A 13,045-nucleotide genomic window follows, 5' to 3' on the forward strand; every position below is an offset into this window, starting at 1 on the left:
AAATTCAATGCATACAAAAAGATGTAGAATAATTCCCCACCTACCCCAGATCTCTAATCCATTTTCCCAGAGGTAGTACTAGTAATGATTTTATGTGCTTCCTTCCAGAAATGTCCTGCACAAATATAAGCCCAGATATACGGGTATGTGTGTATAGATATGTACTTATATATGTGTGTACTTATGCATGCATGTATATGTATAGTCTACTGTTCTTAATTTTTTTTACACAAATGCAAAAACATTACACATACTATTACGCTCTTCGCTTCTTTTACTTAATACAGCATGGAGATTTTTCCAAATCAGTACGTTTGGAGTTTGTTGTATTTGTGTTGGATGGTTGCACTATGCTCCGTCACAAAGATAGGCAATAATCCTTTTAACCAGTCTTCTCTTGATAGACATTTGTTCCAAATCTTCTGTTTTCACAAGCAACAGTATACCAAACATGTTTCTCTAAATATCTTGGCACACATGTAAAAGCACGTAAGCTAAATTCCTAGAAGTGGAATCTGACAACAGCTTTTATTTATTCCTGTGACCCATTCTCCAAGTTCTCAATCCTGCACAAGGGAGCTGTAGTTGGCTAAGTGGCCGTTCGTTCTGCGTTTCAAGTAAAGACCTGATGCTTGTGAAAAAGAACCATCCTCCCGTGTGTGTCTCTCTCGCACGAATACATACACAGGTGTGCGTGCGCGCACACAGGCGCACATGCATCGCACGCGGATCCTGGAATCCACACCTCCAGCTCCCCAGGTCCTGGGTCTGAGCCAGGAGGCCAGCAATTAAGACATCCTCAAAAAATAAAACATTCTTCTGTACTCCTGGCACAGGAAACTTACCAGAAACAAATACTGCTCATCCCCACTGACAAGGACTGTTTGGTTGTGCTGTGATGTAGTCAAGCTCTTGGGGTTGCGATACAGGTCAAGAAAGGATGTGGCATAGAAGATGCCATAAACCTGGTAAAAGGAGAGAACAGAAAAGGACACCAGTTCAGTGGCCAGTGACCTCACTCTCATGAAAGCCCTAATTTAAGACCCGGGGAACCACTTCAAATGAGCTCACAAAGAATTCTTCATTCAACATCTATTTCATCAGCATTTACAGAGAAGGCACCCTGGGCCAGGCAGTGGCTTCCCACCTACAAAGATAAATACGGTGCAGACTCTCCTCAGAGCTTGCTTTTTTGAGGAGAGCCATGCAGAGAGGAAAAACAGAATTATCCATAACAAGATGCAAATGTGGAAGGTTAGATGCTATACTAGAAGACTGCATAATAAACTGGGGAAAAGAGGGGTTGACCAAGGTGCGAAGGGGATAGCAAGTGTGCAAGCTCGTGGAGGGGGCATGGGGAGGGAGGGAGGGCATGGGGAGGGAGGGCGGGCACTGCTGGCTGCCTAGGACATTCCCATCCTCCCCATGTCCCTCAGCAGAATCCTGGTGCTTAGTGAGAACTGCTACCTGGAAACATGCCTACACCCACACCTCCCTCCAAGCGGCAGAGGCCATGTGACAGGGCTGGTCAACAAGATGTCAGCAGATGTTCCAGGCAGGACCTCGGTGAGGACACATTGAAATGCAGGGAGCGGTGCCCTTCTTCTGCCCTCCCGCTGCCTGGAATATGCAGGGTGACGTGGTCCAGGAGGCCCTCTGGACTGCAAGGTGATGCCACAGGCTGGAGGTGGCAGGGCCTGGGGCCCAGCTCAAACTGTGCTGCGGCTGTAGAGCTCCCAGGTGGCTGAACTCCAAGCTCTGACCGACTTGTAATTAGGAGGGAAATAAACTGTTGAAAGCCACAGTTACTCTCCATTCCTGTTCTATGCACCCATTCTTAACCCTAATCGGTACACGTGGAGTTTAAAGCAGGAGGTGGGAGTCTGATGGCCTCATAGAGGGGAAAGTGGAAGCTGAGAGCATGTTTCTAATGGGGGAAGCATGAGGAAGCTTCCTTTGTAAGGTAGAAACAAAGGGCATTTTCTCCAAGAGCATACGAGCAGGCAAGAAAGGGGACTTGAAAACCGTACAAGTTTGAAGAAGCTGTGGGGATGAAGGGAGCCCATCAGGGACATGCAAAAGGACTTGTGTGTCTCAGATGAGCAAACGGGAATGGAACAGGAATAGGGGAAGGAGAGAGCTCAGATGGGATGGCAGAGGGGGACCCAGGGCGCAGGCAGGCCTGACCCCCAGAGAGGACAGGCCCGTGGCTACCATGGGGTGGAGGCTTCAACCAGGAGCTAGGAAAGGGGTCCCTGGAGCCACGGGAGCCAGGGTGTAAGAAGGCCCCACGCAGACAGTGATGGGGGCGGCTCTTGCGGTGCTGACGGCAGCCCTGAGTGAGACCCCAGCGTCCGCAGCGAGATGAAGATGGGCGGAAGCTGAGAGCTTCGTCCAGAGGACTCCACCAGCCCCTGACCCTCGGAAGGCTACCATGAGTGTAAGGGGTCTCTCAGCCAGGATGAGGCCGGGCTAGGCTCCTTCTCCAAGTTCACGTGTGGTGAGACACTAAAAACAAGTCACGGGCCAATGTTCTGTACACGATGCCCCGCTCTGTGCAGACAGCTGGGGGTGACAGGTGGGCAGGCTCTGAGTTGGGTACTTAAACAGAGACAAAGGCCCCTCTGTGATAACGGTCTACTTCCAGGTAAAATGGAGACCGGGGGTGGCTCTGGGCATTCTCATCTCTGTCCCTGCCCCGGAGTCAGGTTCTGGAGCAACAGAAGAGCCCAGGCTGTTAAATTAGCTGGACCTGAGCTCTAACTCGGCCTGTTGCTTACTAACCCTCGACTTTGGCCAGTTACTTCACCCCCTCTGAGCCATGGTCTCCTCACCGGTAGAGCAGGAACATTTACCCCACAGAGCCGATGAGAGGATTAAGTGCGAGACCACGGATGAAGGGTGGGCATCGTGCCTGGCACACAGTGGATGCTCAGTTAACGCCTACCTCCCCCTCCTTCTTCACGGCTGATCTCACAGACAATTCCTTGCAAACCTTGGTTCTTTCCCCATGAACCAGTCCTGCCCCCGACGCACACTGGGGATGCCCTCAGAAGACAAGACGTGCGCCAGTTCCTCCTCACCAGCCACTGAGGATTCACTAAGGCTCAATTACAGATTTAGTTCCATTTGCTTTTCCATTTGGAAAACCCAGAAAACAATCCTTCCCTTCAAGAACTTACAAACTACTTAGGGAGATGAGAGTGGACAGAAGATATCAAATCGGATACGTAGTATCTAATGAAACATTATGCTGTGTGGCATCAACTCTAAAGATTTAGGAGTTGGTAAGGGAAAGAGATCCAGCAGAAGAGCTAGGATTTGACTACACAGCAGCAGGAGCAGGAAGGATTCCAGGGAAGAGAGAGCAGACGCCCTGGTGCAGAGGCAGGAGGGGCATGAAAAAAGGCTTGCGAAGGTGCACCTAAAAGCAAAGGAGGGTGCACACTGTGGAGGGTGGGAAATCAAAACCAGGCTCAAAAAGAAGCACAGGGCTTCCGTGGTGGCACAGTGGTTGAGAGTCCGCCTGCCGATGCAGGGGACACGGGTTTGTGCCCCAGTCCGGGAAGATCCCACATGCCGCGGAGCGGCTGGGCCCGTGAGCCTGCGCGTCCGGAGCCTTTGCTCCGCAACGGGAGAGGCCACAGCAGTGAGAGGCCCGCGTACCGCGAACGAAAAAAAAAAAACAAAACAAAAACGAAGCAGCACAGATCTAATTCCAGTGAGTCAAAATGCATACATGAAAACAAAAGGCCTATACACAAGTAGAGCCAGCATCCTGGAATGAACTGGGACGGGGCGTGTTTGGGGGGACAGAGAAAGCAACCTGTGGGCGGGGGATTCCATAGGTGAGGAGGGGCTAGAGGAGCCTGAGGCACGGTCCTCAGGTGCATACTCATTGTCCTGCAGGCGACGTCTCACCCGTCCCTAGGTGAGACTCCCAGCTCGGGAATGTGCCCCCTCCTCAAACTAGGTCTATTCAGCAAACAGCGGGGGGCTCTTTGTCTTGGATGCCAGGCCAGGATGCAGAAAGGGATGCTGAGGCAGGATGTCAGGCGCCTCTAGAAGGTAATCCAGAACTGACTACAAGGGTAGCTTGTGTTTGGGGTGAGAAGAAAAACAACAGCAACAGAGGGGGAAGCCCTGGGGGTGTCTGGTGGCCTAGTGCCAGGCGACAGTCCATCCGTGCTCTGCAAGGGTCATCCTGGCTGACTTACCACATTCCTGGGGCCGGTCCAGGTGCATTCCACCGCCGTCTGATTGACGGCCTTGGCTTTGAGGCTCGGGGCGGGTGGGCGGACTCCTCTGGTCGTGACATGCTCAAATGCCAGAGGACTGTCCCCCAAGTCAGTCTTGGCCCAGGCAGAAATCTCGTAGTTTGTATGAGCTGTCAGGTTGCCAACTGGGGAAACAGGGACAAAGGGCTGGGGGCAGCAGTCAGGAATACATATCTTTATATGCACACCCTATTTTTTTTTAATGTCATCTCTCCATTTAAGTAAGCCCCACATGCTGTAGAATTTTTATTACTTTACAGATTCACTCGGCGTGATTTATTAATGACTACTGCAAGCCACACACTGCATGGGCATGGGAAAATCCCTTTTAAAGCTGCCTATCTGGGGATATAAATTGGTACGACCCTCCTGGAGAGCCATTTGGCCTTGTGAGAGTCCTGAAATCCTGCATAACCTTCAGTGCAGTTAAATGAGAGGGATCCCAAAATTTGTGCAGCCAGGATGTCTGTCACAGCATTTGTTATGGCAGAAAAAAGTATATCATCTGACTGGCCGGCAACAAGGCAACAGTTAAATCACGCGCATCCATGAGCTTCACGCGCACTCCATGAACTATTACGCGGCCACTGAAGGTTGCTTCCAAGAATACATAATGAAACTAGAAAATTCCGTTATTTACATTCAGTGAAAAAGGCAGGATATAAAATTGCCCAGAGTATTATTCAAATTTTATTTTAAGAAGACACAAAGAAATCAATGAGGAGGAAAAAGTATTAACTTAGGAACTACCCAAAATGGAAAAGTGGTTTCCGTGGGAAGTGAAATGATAGGAAATTAAAAATTCGATTGTACCTTTTATGTTTTCTAAATTTCCTGTGATAAACGTGTGGACCCTTTCTAATTAGGGGAAATGTTATTAAAAACTAAGAGAGCAGTGAACAAAAAGGGGGTGTGCCAAGAGGACAGCCTTTGGAATCGGAAGGACTTGGGTTCAAGGCCCAACTCTACCCTTCGTACTTGTACAAGCAAGAATGAAGTATTCAAACTCTCTAAGTTCATTTCCTTGTCGGTAAGATGGAGGACAGTGACAGCACTTATACCAGCTGACTGTTGCAGGGAACAAAAAAAGAAAATTCCTGTAAAGTGCTCGGCATGACGCCTGGCATGGAGCAAGCCCTTCGTGCGTTTCAGGCAAAGGCTGGTAAGACTTGTGCTCCTGTCTCTGCCGAGTTCTATTGGTGTAATGTTGAGGCGATGAGACCTCAGCCTTTGGAATTCGAGAGGCGTGGATTCCCATCATGGCTCTGCCACCTTCTGAGGGAATCGTTCAGTCCCTGAACCTTGTTTTCTCGTCCATAAAATGAGTAGATCCCACCACACTATTCTGGAGGTGTTATGTAAAACACCACACACGGAGTGCCTGGGTAAATGCCTGTATACAGTAAGTGCTCAATGTTAGCTATACTCCTGCACAGCCTCCTTAGGCAGCCTTCAGTTCCCTCCCGCCAAAAAAAATATACTGTATATAACAGAACGCCTGCTAGGATTGAAAGTACTTTGCAAACAGAGTATAAGGGAAGAGTAGAAGCTCCCACGTCCTCTTCAACATTCACAAGCAGCCTTGGCCAATGAAGGTTTTGTCTTAGAAATAAATTAAAATCCTTCCTTTAGTCCATCTTCAGATATGAGGATTTTAATTGAGACTCACTATCTGTACAGATACAAGAGGAACTGGACCCTCTTCCTTCCTTGTCTCCTTGCCTCCTTCGCTCAGTCTGTTGGTCCATTCGTTCAACAAATGTTTACTGAACGCCAATTACGCAGTAGGCCCTGCGCTACCTTGTATCAGCAAAGAAGGAGCAAACCAGGGCAGTAAAAAGAGAGACAGGTAACTAAACCCAGGAACTCTCTCTTTTGGGAGGCAAAAAGCATCTGTAGAAGGTTAACCTGGCTTCTTTCCAGTGTTTCCTCCTTTTTAAGCCTCCAACTTCCATGAAGAGACAACAGGTTAGAAGGGGATTTCGGGAACCACCCAATGGATCCCTCACCTGGACTCAGGAGTCACTGACAGCATCCTCAATGGACAACACCTGCCCACTCAGAACGGCTGCAGAGAAGACCCCCCTACCTGTCCCGGCGCCCCACACAAGCTCTAATGCCAGGAAAGCATCGGTCTAGCCTTCCTCCTTACACACCGACCAGCTCCAGGGCGCTACCTTTGTGTGACAATATGCTTCCTCGGAAGTTCATCGTTCTCTTCTCCTGTCTGTGGGTGTCGAACGCCCAGAAGAGGTTCACCACATAGCCATTCACCTGCCAAGGAGCAAGAGCCATGTTACATGAACAGTCCACACTCACAGAGCTCACCAGACACTAAAGGAAGATCTTTTCTGTTGTTCCTCGGGTATCTATCTCCCTTCTTACAATGGACGGTCTAGTCCTTTGGATTCTTAAACCAATTCCATTTGTGCTATCACTGAATACTTATACTCCCTCCTACTCCTAAAAACAAATGTGAGACCATTTATAATACAACATATAGATTCAATGACACAAAAAACTTAATAAATAATAAAAGGACAAGAACCAATTTAAAAAGGCAGAAAGAAGGGAATTCCCTGGCGGTCCACTGGTTAGGACTCTGAGCTCTCACTGCCGAGGGCCCAGGTTCAATCCCTGGTCAGGGAACTAAGATCCTATAAGCCGCATGGCACAGCCAAAAAAAAAGGCAGAAAGGATAAAAATTGAAAAGGTAATTAGATTACGGTAACTAAGGATCAGTCTTAGCTCAGGTGGTCCTTGCAGTCAAGGCCAAGAGGTCCATACAAAGGGGGCTTGCTTAGATCTCTTTTGTCTAATAGGAGCAAACATATCCTTGGGTCAGGAGAGACTACCTTTTCCAAGTTCTGAGCTCACAGAAGGATTTGATGTAAAGGTCTTTAAAAATATTGGCCAATGCACCAAATTAAAACGTTTTCAAGAGCAAAGACTATAGAGACAAGGTCTACACAGGTCATTTCTGGCATCAGCTGTCTCTGAAGCCAAGGGCAAGACAGCAAACTGTAGTTCAGTCAATGGCACAGGCTGCTGCTCCCACCACAGCTTCACAGACAGGGAGGGATGTGAGGGGAGACAGACAAGAAAGAACCCCATGAAAGGTGTGTGGCAACTTGAGAAACCAAAGGGACACAGATAATTATCGTGAAGTTGGTCAAGCAGATGGACCAAGCAGAGGGGAGGAAGGTGCTAGAAGGGGAGAATATAAGGTGGATCTAAGTGGATATGCTTCCGAGGTATCTGACTCTCTCCTAAGACTCACTCTTGGGAACCTCTGCATTAGCGCTCGGCACCAGGAAATCCAATAAAGCTGAAAATTACAGGGCATACATATTCTGTTAACACCAACTCTTTATTTGCACTGTAGCTGTGAACCATTTAATTATACGGTAAAAAAAAAAAAAAAGGCACCAGGCTGAGGCAGAATCATTACACGTGAAGACTCAAGTTGTTCTTCGTGGGGGGAGGAACCAACCTAGGTGTGGTATTTTAGCTTTGCTGGGTCAAGTCATTCATTTTTCTTAATCTTCCCGTTCTCTGCCGTATCGGTTCCCATGCAAAGTAAAGCCCCGCCCAACCGCTGGTTTGAAATGTCCACGTTACCTTGATGTCAGTGTCCACGGACAGGGTAAAGCTTAGAGAATTTTCACCATAGCTGTCAATGTGGATGTCTGGGGGTGGGATCACTGAGAACAAAAGAGGGATTCAAAAAGAGAAACCAGGTGATGAAAAGGGAAGAAGGCAGAACTTAACAGTTTCCAACTCAAGAGACAAAGCAATCTTTCAGTCGGGGAAGAAAGGGCATTTCTTTGGCGGCTTCTACTCTTCCCTTTTAACCACTGTCGTCCTGAAGCTGAGGTTAGGTCCACAGTTACCTGGTGAACACATAACTACCTTGGCTCAGTCAGCTATCCCGGCAACTAGGTCGAGCAGAAAAGTTCCATTATGTAAATGTCCCTCATTAACCCAGCTTCAGCCTGGTTCTGAAAGGCACAGGGATCACACTGAGAGCCACCTGTATTGGCACCAACAAATTCCCAGAGGGCTCAAGTCCTTTTCGAAGGTTGACGGCAAGCTAAATCTTAAGTCCTAACTTGTAAATGCGCGTGTGGCAAAACAGAAAGGATCTGGGCTCTGGAGTCTCACACGCTGGAGTTCGAATTCCTGTAGAGACACAGCACCGTGTGACCTGGGGCAAGTTACCTGTCCTCGTGAAGCCTGGAGATGCCCTCTGTACTTCTCAGAGGTGGGAAAATTCACTAAAATAATGCATGTCAAGGGCCTGGCACCCAACTACAGCTCCCTTTCTCTCCCGTTCCCACGACAGATTAAAGAGCTGGTGAGCCACTGGCATTCTCAAAAAGATCGGAGCTCAAGCTGGGAGCTGAGGGGACAAGGAGAGGGCAGCAGAGGGAAAAGACCCCTCTTGGCTCAAGTGCTGAGCATCATGCTGGTCACTGTGAAGGTCTACCCACCGGAAGCCTGACAGTGTGCCGCCAAGCATAACCTAAGAGCGCTGGATGCAGTCAGCATCATGAGGAGGTAAGATTTAAATGGCCGCTTGGGTGTTAGACTCTCAGCACATATGCCTCTTATACTGGCAAAGCAAGAGAGACTCAAAGGAGTGCCTAAGACTTTGTGGCAAAGAGAGGTATCAAAATCTGGAGGAGTCTCTCCGGATGATCAATGAAAGTGGGCTCGAGGAAAACACAGCAACCAGAAGAAGAAAGGATATTAGGAGTTTCAGGCAGCCAGCTCAGAGCAGAATAGCTCGGGTGCTGCTGTAAAGCTGACCTGGGTTATAATCGTGGTGGCTGGGGACAGATCACAATCCTCTCCAGATCCCAGTTCCCTCAGCTACAAAATGAGCATAAGAACACTCACAGGGTTGATAAGGATTAAGAGAGATCAGTTCACGTAAAACAACCCGCACGGTGCTTACTACACAAGCAGTGCTCAAAAAATGGTGGCTTTTCTCACTGCTGTTATAATTAATCCACTGCGTTCACTAATGAAGGTGGTGATTCTGGGTGACGCCACCACGGTTTTGTACCCCGTCTTCTTACCTTATTAGGACACGAGGTCACAGATAGATCACAACTCACACTTTTTGACTTGGCACACAGTTGCCTAACACATGCCCTAACCAACACACATATGAGGAGTTGGGGTTCATCCTCAAAATCATATTAAGGAAGTTAAAGAGAAGCAACCCCCCACTGAGATTTTCAAATGCAGGTGTGACTTATGACGAGGAATTCAAGGTACTACCTGTTTTCTTCATGACCTTCCAATGTCCCTCCTTTTCAGTATGTATGGTCAGTCTGTTCTGACTGACTTTGTAGAGGAAAATAATACCACAATCAAAACTCTCGGGGAGTGTGAACTCGGTACACTTTTTCCAATACCCACACAGTCCCTGCTCCACAGACTGGCTGGCTTCACTAAGTTTAACTGCCCCTGTCCTGATCTCAACGACACCATATTTCACAGGCGACCAGACAGTGACTCTCCATGACCCAGAGCCTATTTCTCACGGGCTCAGATGAAAGTATAATCCCCCAAGCACGTTCCAGGCGACACTTCTGGCTTTAACACCCGCCAATCCAAAGACGAAAGCCCCAAGCGCCAAAGCTACAATCAGGAAGACGAGCTGGACTGTCTCCCATAGATTGCCAGAGCCTTCGTTTCACTTGCTTCAATTCACTCACTCATCCACTATTTCATCAGCTCCTACCCGACACCACCCTCGAGGCACGTATGCAAGGCAAGGAGCCCCGCCCGGCAAGCAGGTGGTACCGTGGTTCAGGGCACAGGCTCTGGACTCAGGAGATCAGGTTCCAATCCCAGCTCTGTCACTTGACTGACTGCGTGCAAGAGACATAGCCTTTCCAGTCCCTTATCTGTTCTTATAGTTGTTCTGAGGGCTCAGCGAGATGAGCTGGCGTATGCAGAGCAGGTCCATGGCAAGTCGTAAGCTGTGACTCCGATCAGCTCGAGCGCTAGAAAACTACCACCTAAGCACCGTCGGTCGGTGCCCCTGGGGCAGTAACAAGTGTCAGCATGGCACTCTCTTAAAAACACCACAAATACACATGGACAAGATCATCTTTATCTTGCCTGGGAAGGAAGGACTCCTTCTATTTTCGATACTGTGCCTGAGAACAAGGGCATGAAGGCCTCTGGAAATCCCTTTGTATGTTTTTATTATAACAAATGCTCAGTTCTAGAAGGAGGACTACCTTCAACAGTCGCCCCCAAAGACTTCGTGTGTAAAGCACTATGGAGACGCCCACAGAAGTGCGTGTATCGGGGAGAGGGAGGCTGTGTGAAGTCTCCTGATCTCTGCCTCTTCATTTTCCAGTCCCACTGAAAGTTATTTCCAAAGGGTTATTCTATCTTCTCGGAATCTGCAGATGCTGGAGTCACTTACCTTTTCCTTTTATGGTGGTAATGGATTTAGAATCGCTCCAGTTTCCTATTCCCCGACTGGTCACTGCAGCCACCTTTCAAATCAGAGTGCAAATTAGTATGAAATACAGGCAACATATACCACAGAGTAAGAATCCCGAGTGAGCGAAAGTGGTGAGGCTTTGGCTATAAGGGTGGAAGAAATTATACACAGAGGGATTCAGGATAGTCAGAGGCCCCAGCAACTGAAATAAGACAGGGAAAGAGACAACGGGAGGGAACCTGGGTAAAGGGAATTGTGATAGCACTGAAATTATGAGGGAGTCTGTGTATACACTTAATGGTCTCAAAACATGTTTTGCACAAAATCTCTTTTCTACTGAAGATGTTGATAATATATTTCATAAGAACCCCATAATATCATTTTATAAATGCTACTTATCATAGCTCTGCATCTCCCTGCAGCTAAAAATAAGCAGAAAAGAGGTGGGTGCAAAAGTAATTGGAGCTAAAGCACTAGCAGAATATCTGGGTTAAAAGCAGGTAAAGCTGCATTACCATCGGTTGTTGGTTATCTGAGCAAAGTCTGATTTCAAGTTCTCTGTGGCCTTGGTTTACGAGACTGAAAGAAATGACAAGCTTCCAGAGAAACAGGTTGGGTATTGTGCACACCACGAGTAAGCATCTCACAAAGGTAGGCACGGAGTTCTCATGAAAGGCCAACCATCTCCCCATGTTCCAAGACCACCTGGACGGCTAAAACGCGTGTGAACACTCACTCTGACAGTGTACTGAGCGTTGACCAGTAGGTTCCTTATTTCTGTCAAGTTGCTAAGAGCTCTCTGGGAGGCCCACATCTTGGAACCACTCCTGCTGTACTCTACCTGAAGTGAGGAGAAAAAAAAATACTATGGACAGGTACCCAAAGGTCTGGGCATCCTGACGTCTTGCAAGGAGGCAGGCGGAGAGAGGGGAAGGTGAGATGCAAAGCGTTCCAGAGGATGGATGATTATTTACAAGGCGACAGCAAACCGCGTCCTTGTCACACAGAACATGCTTCTGCTCTACCAGCCCCGGCAATCTCTTGCGCTCACCCGCGCACAGCCGGCTGCCAGAGGGACTTACGATGTACTCCCGAATGAGGCCGTGGCTGTGGGCGGGAGGGGCCCAGCGGCCCACGATCACTCCTTCCACTTCCCTGTGGAGCGACAGCTGGAGGTTCTGAGGGGCGTCCGGCACTGGAAAAGAGGCAACTCAGGGTTAAAATCCATCTGCATATCCATCAACTGGAGAAATTTCCCTGAGCTTAAAACTCGGACGAGAAAGAAGCCAGAGCTGGCAGTGGGCCCTATCCCCTAGAAAGCGCCGTCAGCTGACAGAACACCTTTCCTCTCTTCCGGAATGCAAGGCCTGCTTGCACTCATCACACATCTAATGACTGCACGTATCAGACCACGGCTCAGCGAGTCTGACGCAGGCCGGGGGCTCACAAGGGCTGCAGGATAGAATCACGTGGGCGGGCTAAGTCACCACTGGCCCTGCGCTTTGATGCTGAGATCTTAATTGTCAAGGACGGCGTCTGCTGTCCTGAACTCTCGTACAACCAGAGAACCACTGGTGTGGCTACAAAGAAATAAAGCTTACTTTCTCTTTTTTTTTTGGCCATGCCACGCAGCGTACAGGATCTTAGTTTCCCGACCAGAGAGCAAACCCATGATTCCTGCAGTGGCAGCCCGGGGTCTTAACCACTGGACCACCAGGGAAGTTCCAAGACTTACTTTCTAATAGCACAGAACTTCTAGATTCAAATGAAGGGACCCCCTTCAAAGCAGGTTCCTTAATAACTTCAATGCCGGCATTTCTGAGACCTTTCGGGATCTCCCCTTTTGTGAATGCCTTCAGAGGCCAATTAGAAACCACACAGAAACCAGTTAGAGTGCTTTCCAGTCCAACTTCATTTTGACTGCACAGTAGTTATTCATGTTGATAATCCACTGAAGATGAATATTAAGGGTTGAACGGTAACACCTCCGACCCCGAATTCAGGTGTTGAAGTCTTAACCCCCAGTACCACGAATGTGTATTTGGAAATAAGGTCTTAAAAAAGTCATTAAGTGAAAATGAGGTCATTGCCCCTTACCCAATGTGACTGGTGTCCCTATAAGAAGAGGAAATTAGGACACAGACACACACAGAGGGCAAACCACGTGAAGACGGCCAAGGAGGCCTCAGAATGAAACCAACCCTTGACCTTGGACTCCCAGCCTCCAGAACTGGAAGAAAATAAATGCCTGTGGTTTAAGCCACCCAATCTGGGGTACTTCGTTATGGCAGCCTCA

At 48.5% G+C, this 13,045-nt stretch overlaps 1 protein-coding gene across 2 annotated transcripts in view; it reads right to left on the reverse strand.

The window, feature by feature from the left end:
* Nucleotides 1-13,045, reverse strand: part of SORL1 (sortilin related receptor 1) — a 158,041-nt gene that overhangs the window by 10,695 nt on the left and 134,301 nt on the right. For both annotated transcript variants that reach the window (XM_029209073.1, XM_029209074.1), the window contains 7 exons: nucleotides 11,832-11,944; nucleotides 11,486-11,590; nucleotides 10,729-10,801; nucleotides 7,899-7,981; nucleotides 6,455-6,551; nucleotides 4,218-4,402; nucleotides 846-965 (listed from right to left, as the gene is read on the reverse strand). In XM_029209073.1, the coding sequence (XP_029064906.1) occupies nucleotides 846-965; nucleotides 4,218-4,402; nucleotides 6,455-6,551; nucleotides 7,899-7,981; nucleotides 10,729-10,801; nucleotides 11,486-11,590; nucleotides 11,832-11,944 (776 nt within the window). The remainder of the gene's footprint in view (nucleotides 1-845; nucleotides 966-4,217; nucleotides 4,403-6,454; nucleotides 6,552-7,898; nucleotides 7,982-10,728; nucleotides 10,802-11,485; nucleotides 11,591-11,831; nucleotides 11,945-13,045) is intronic.

The sequence above is a fragment of the Monodon monoceros genome, unplaced genomic scaffold (genome assembly GCF_005190385.1).
Source record: "Monodon monoceros isolate NGI ecotype Baffin Bay Population unplaced genomic scaffold, NGI_Narwhal_1 Super_Scaffold_7, whole genome shotgun sequence".
Classification (NCBI taxonomy): domain Eukaryota; kingdom Metazoa; phylum Chordata; class Mammalia; order Artiodactyla; family Monodontidae; genus Monodon; species Monodon monoceros.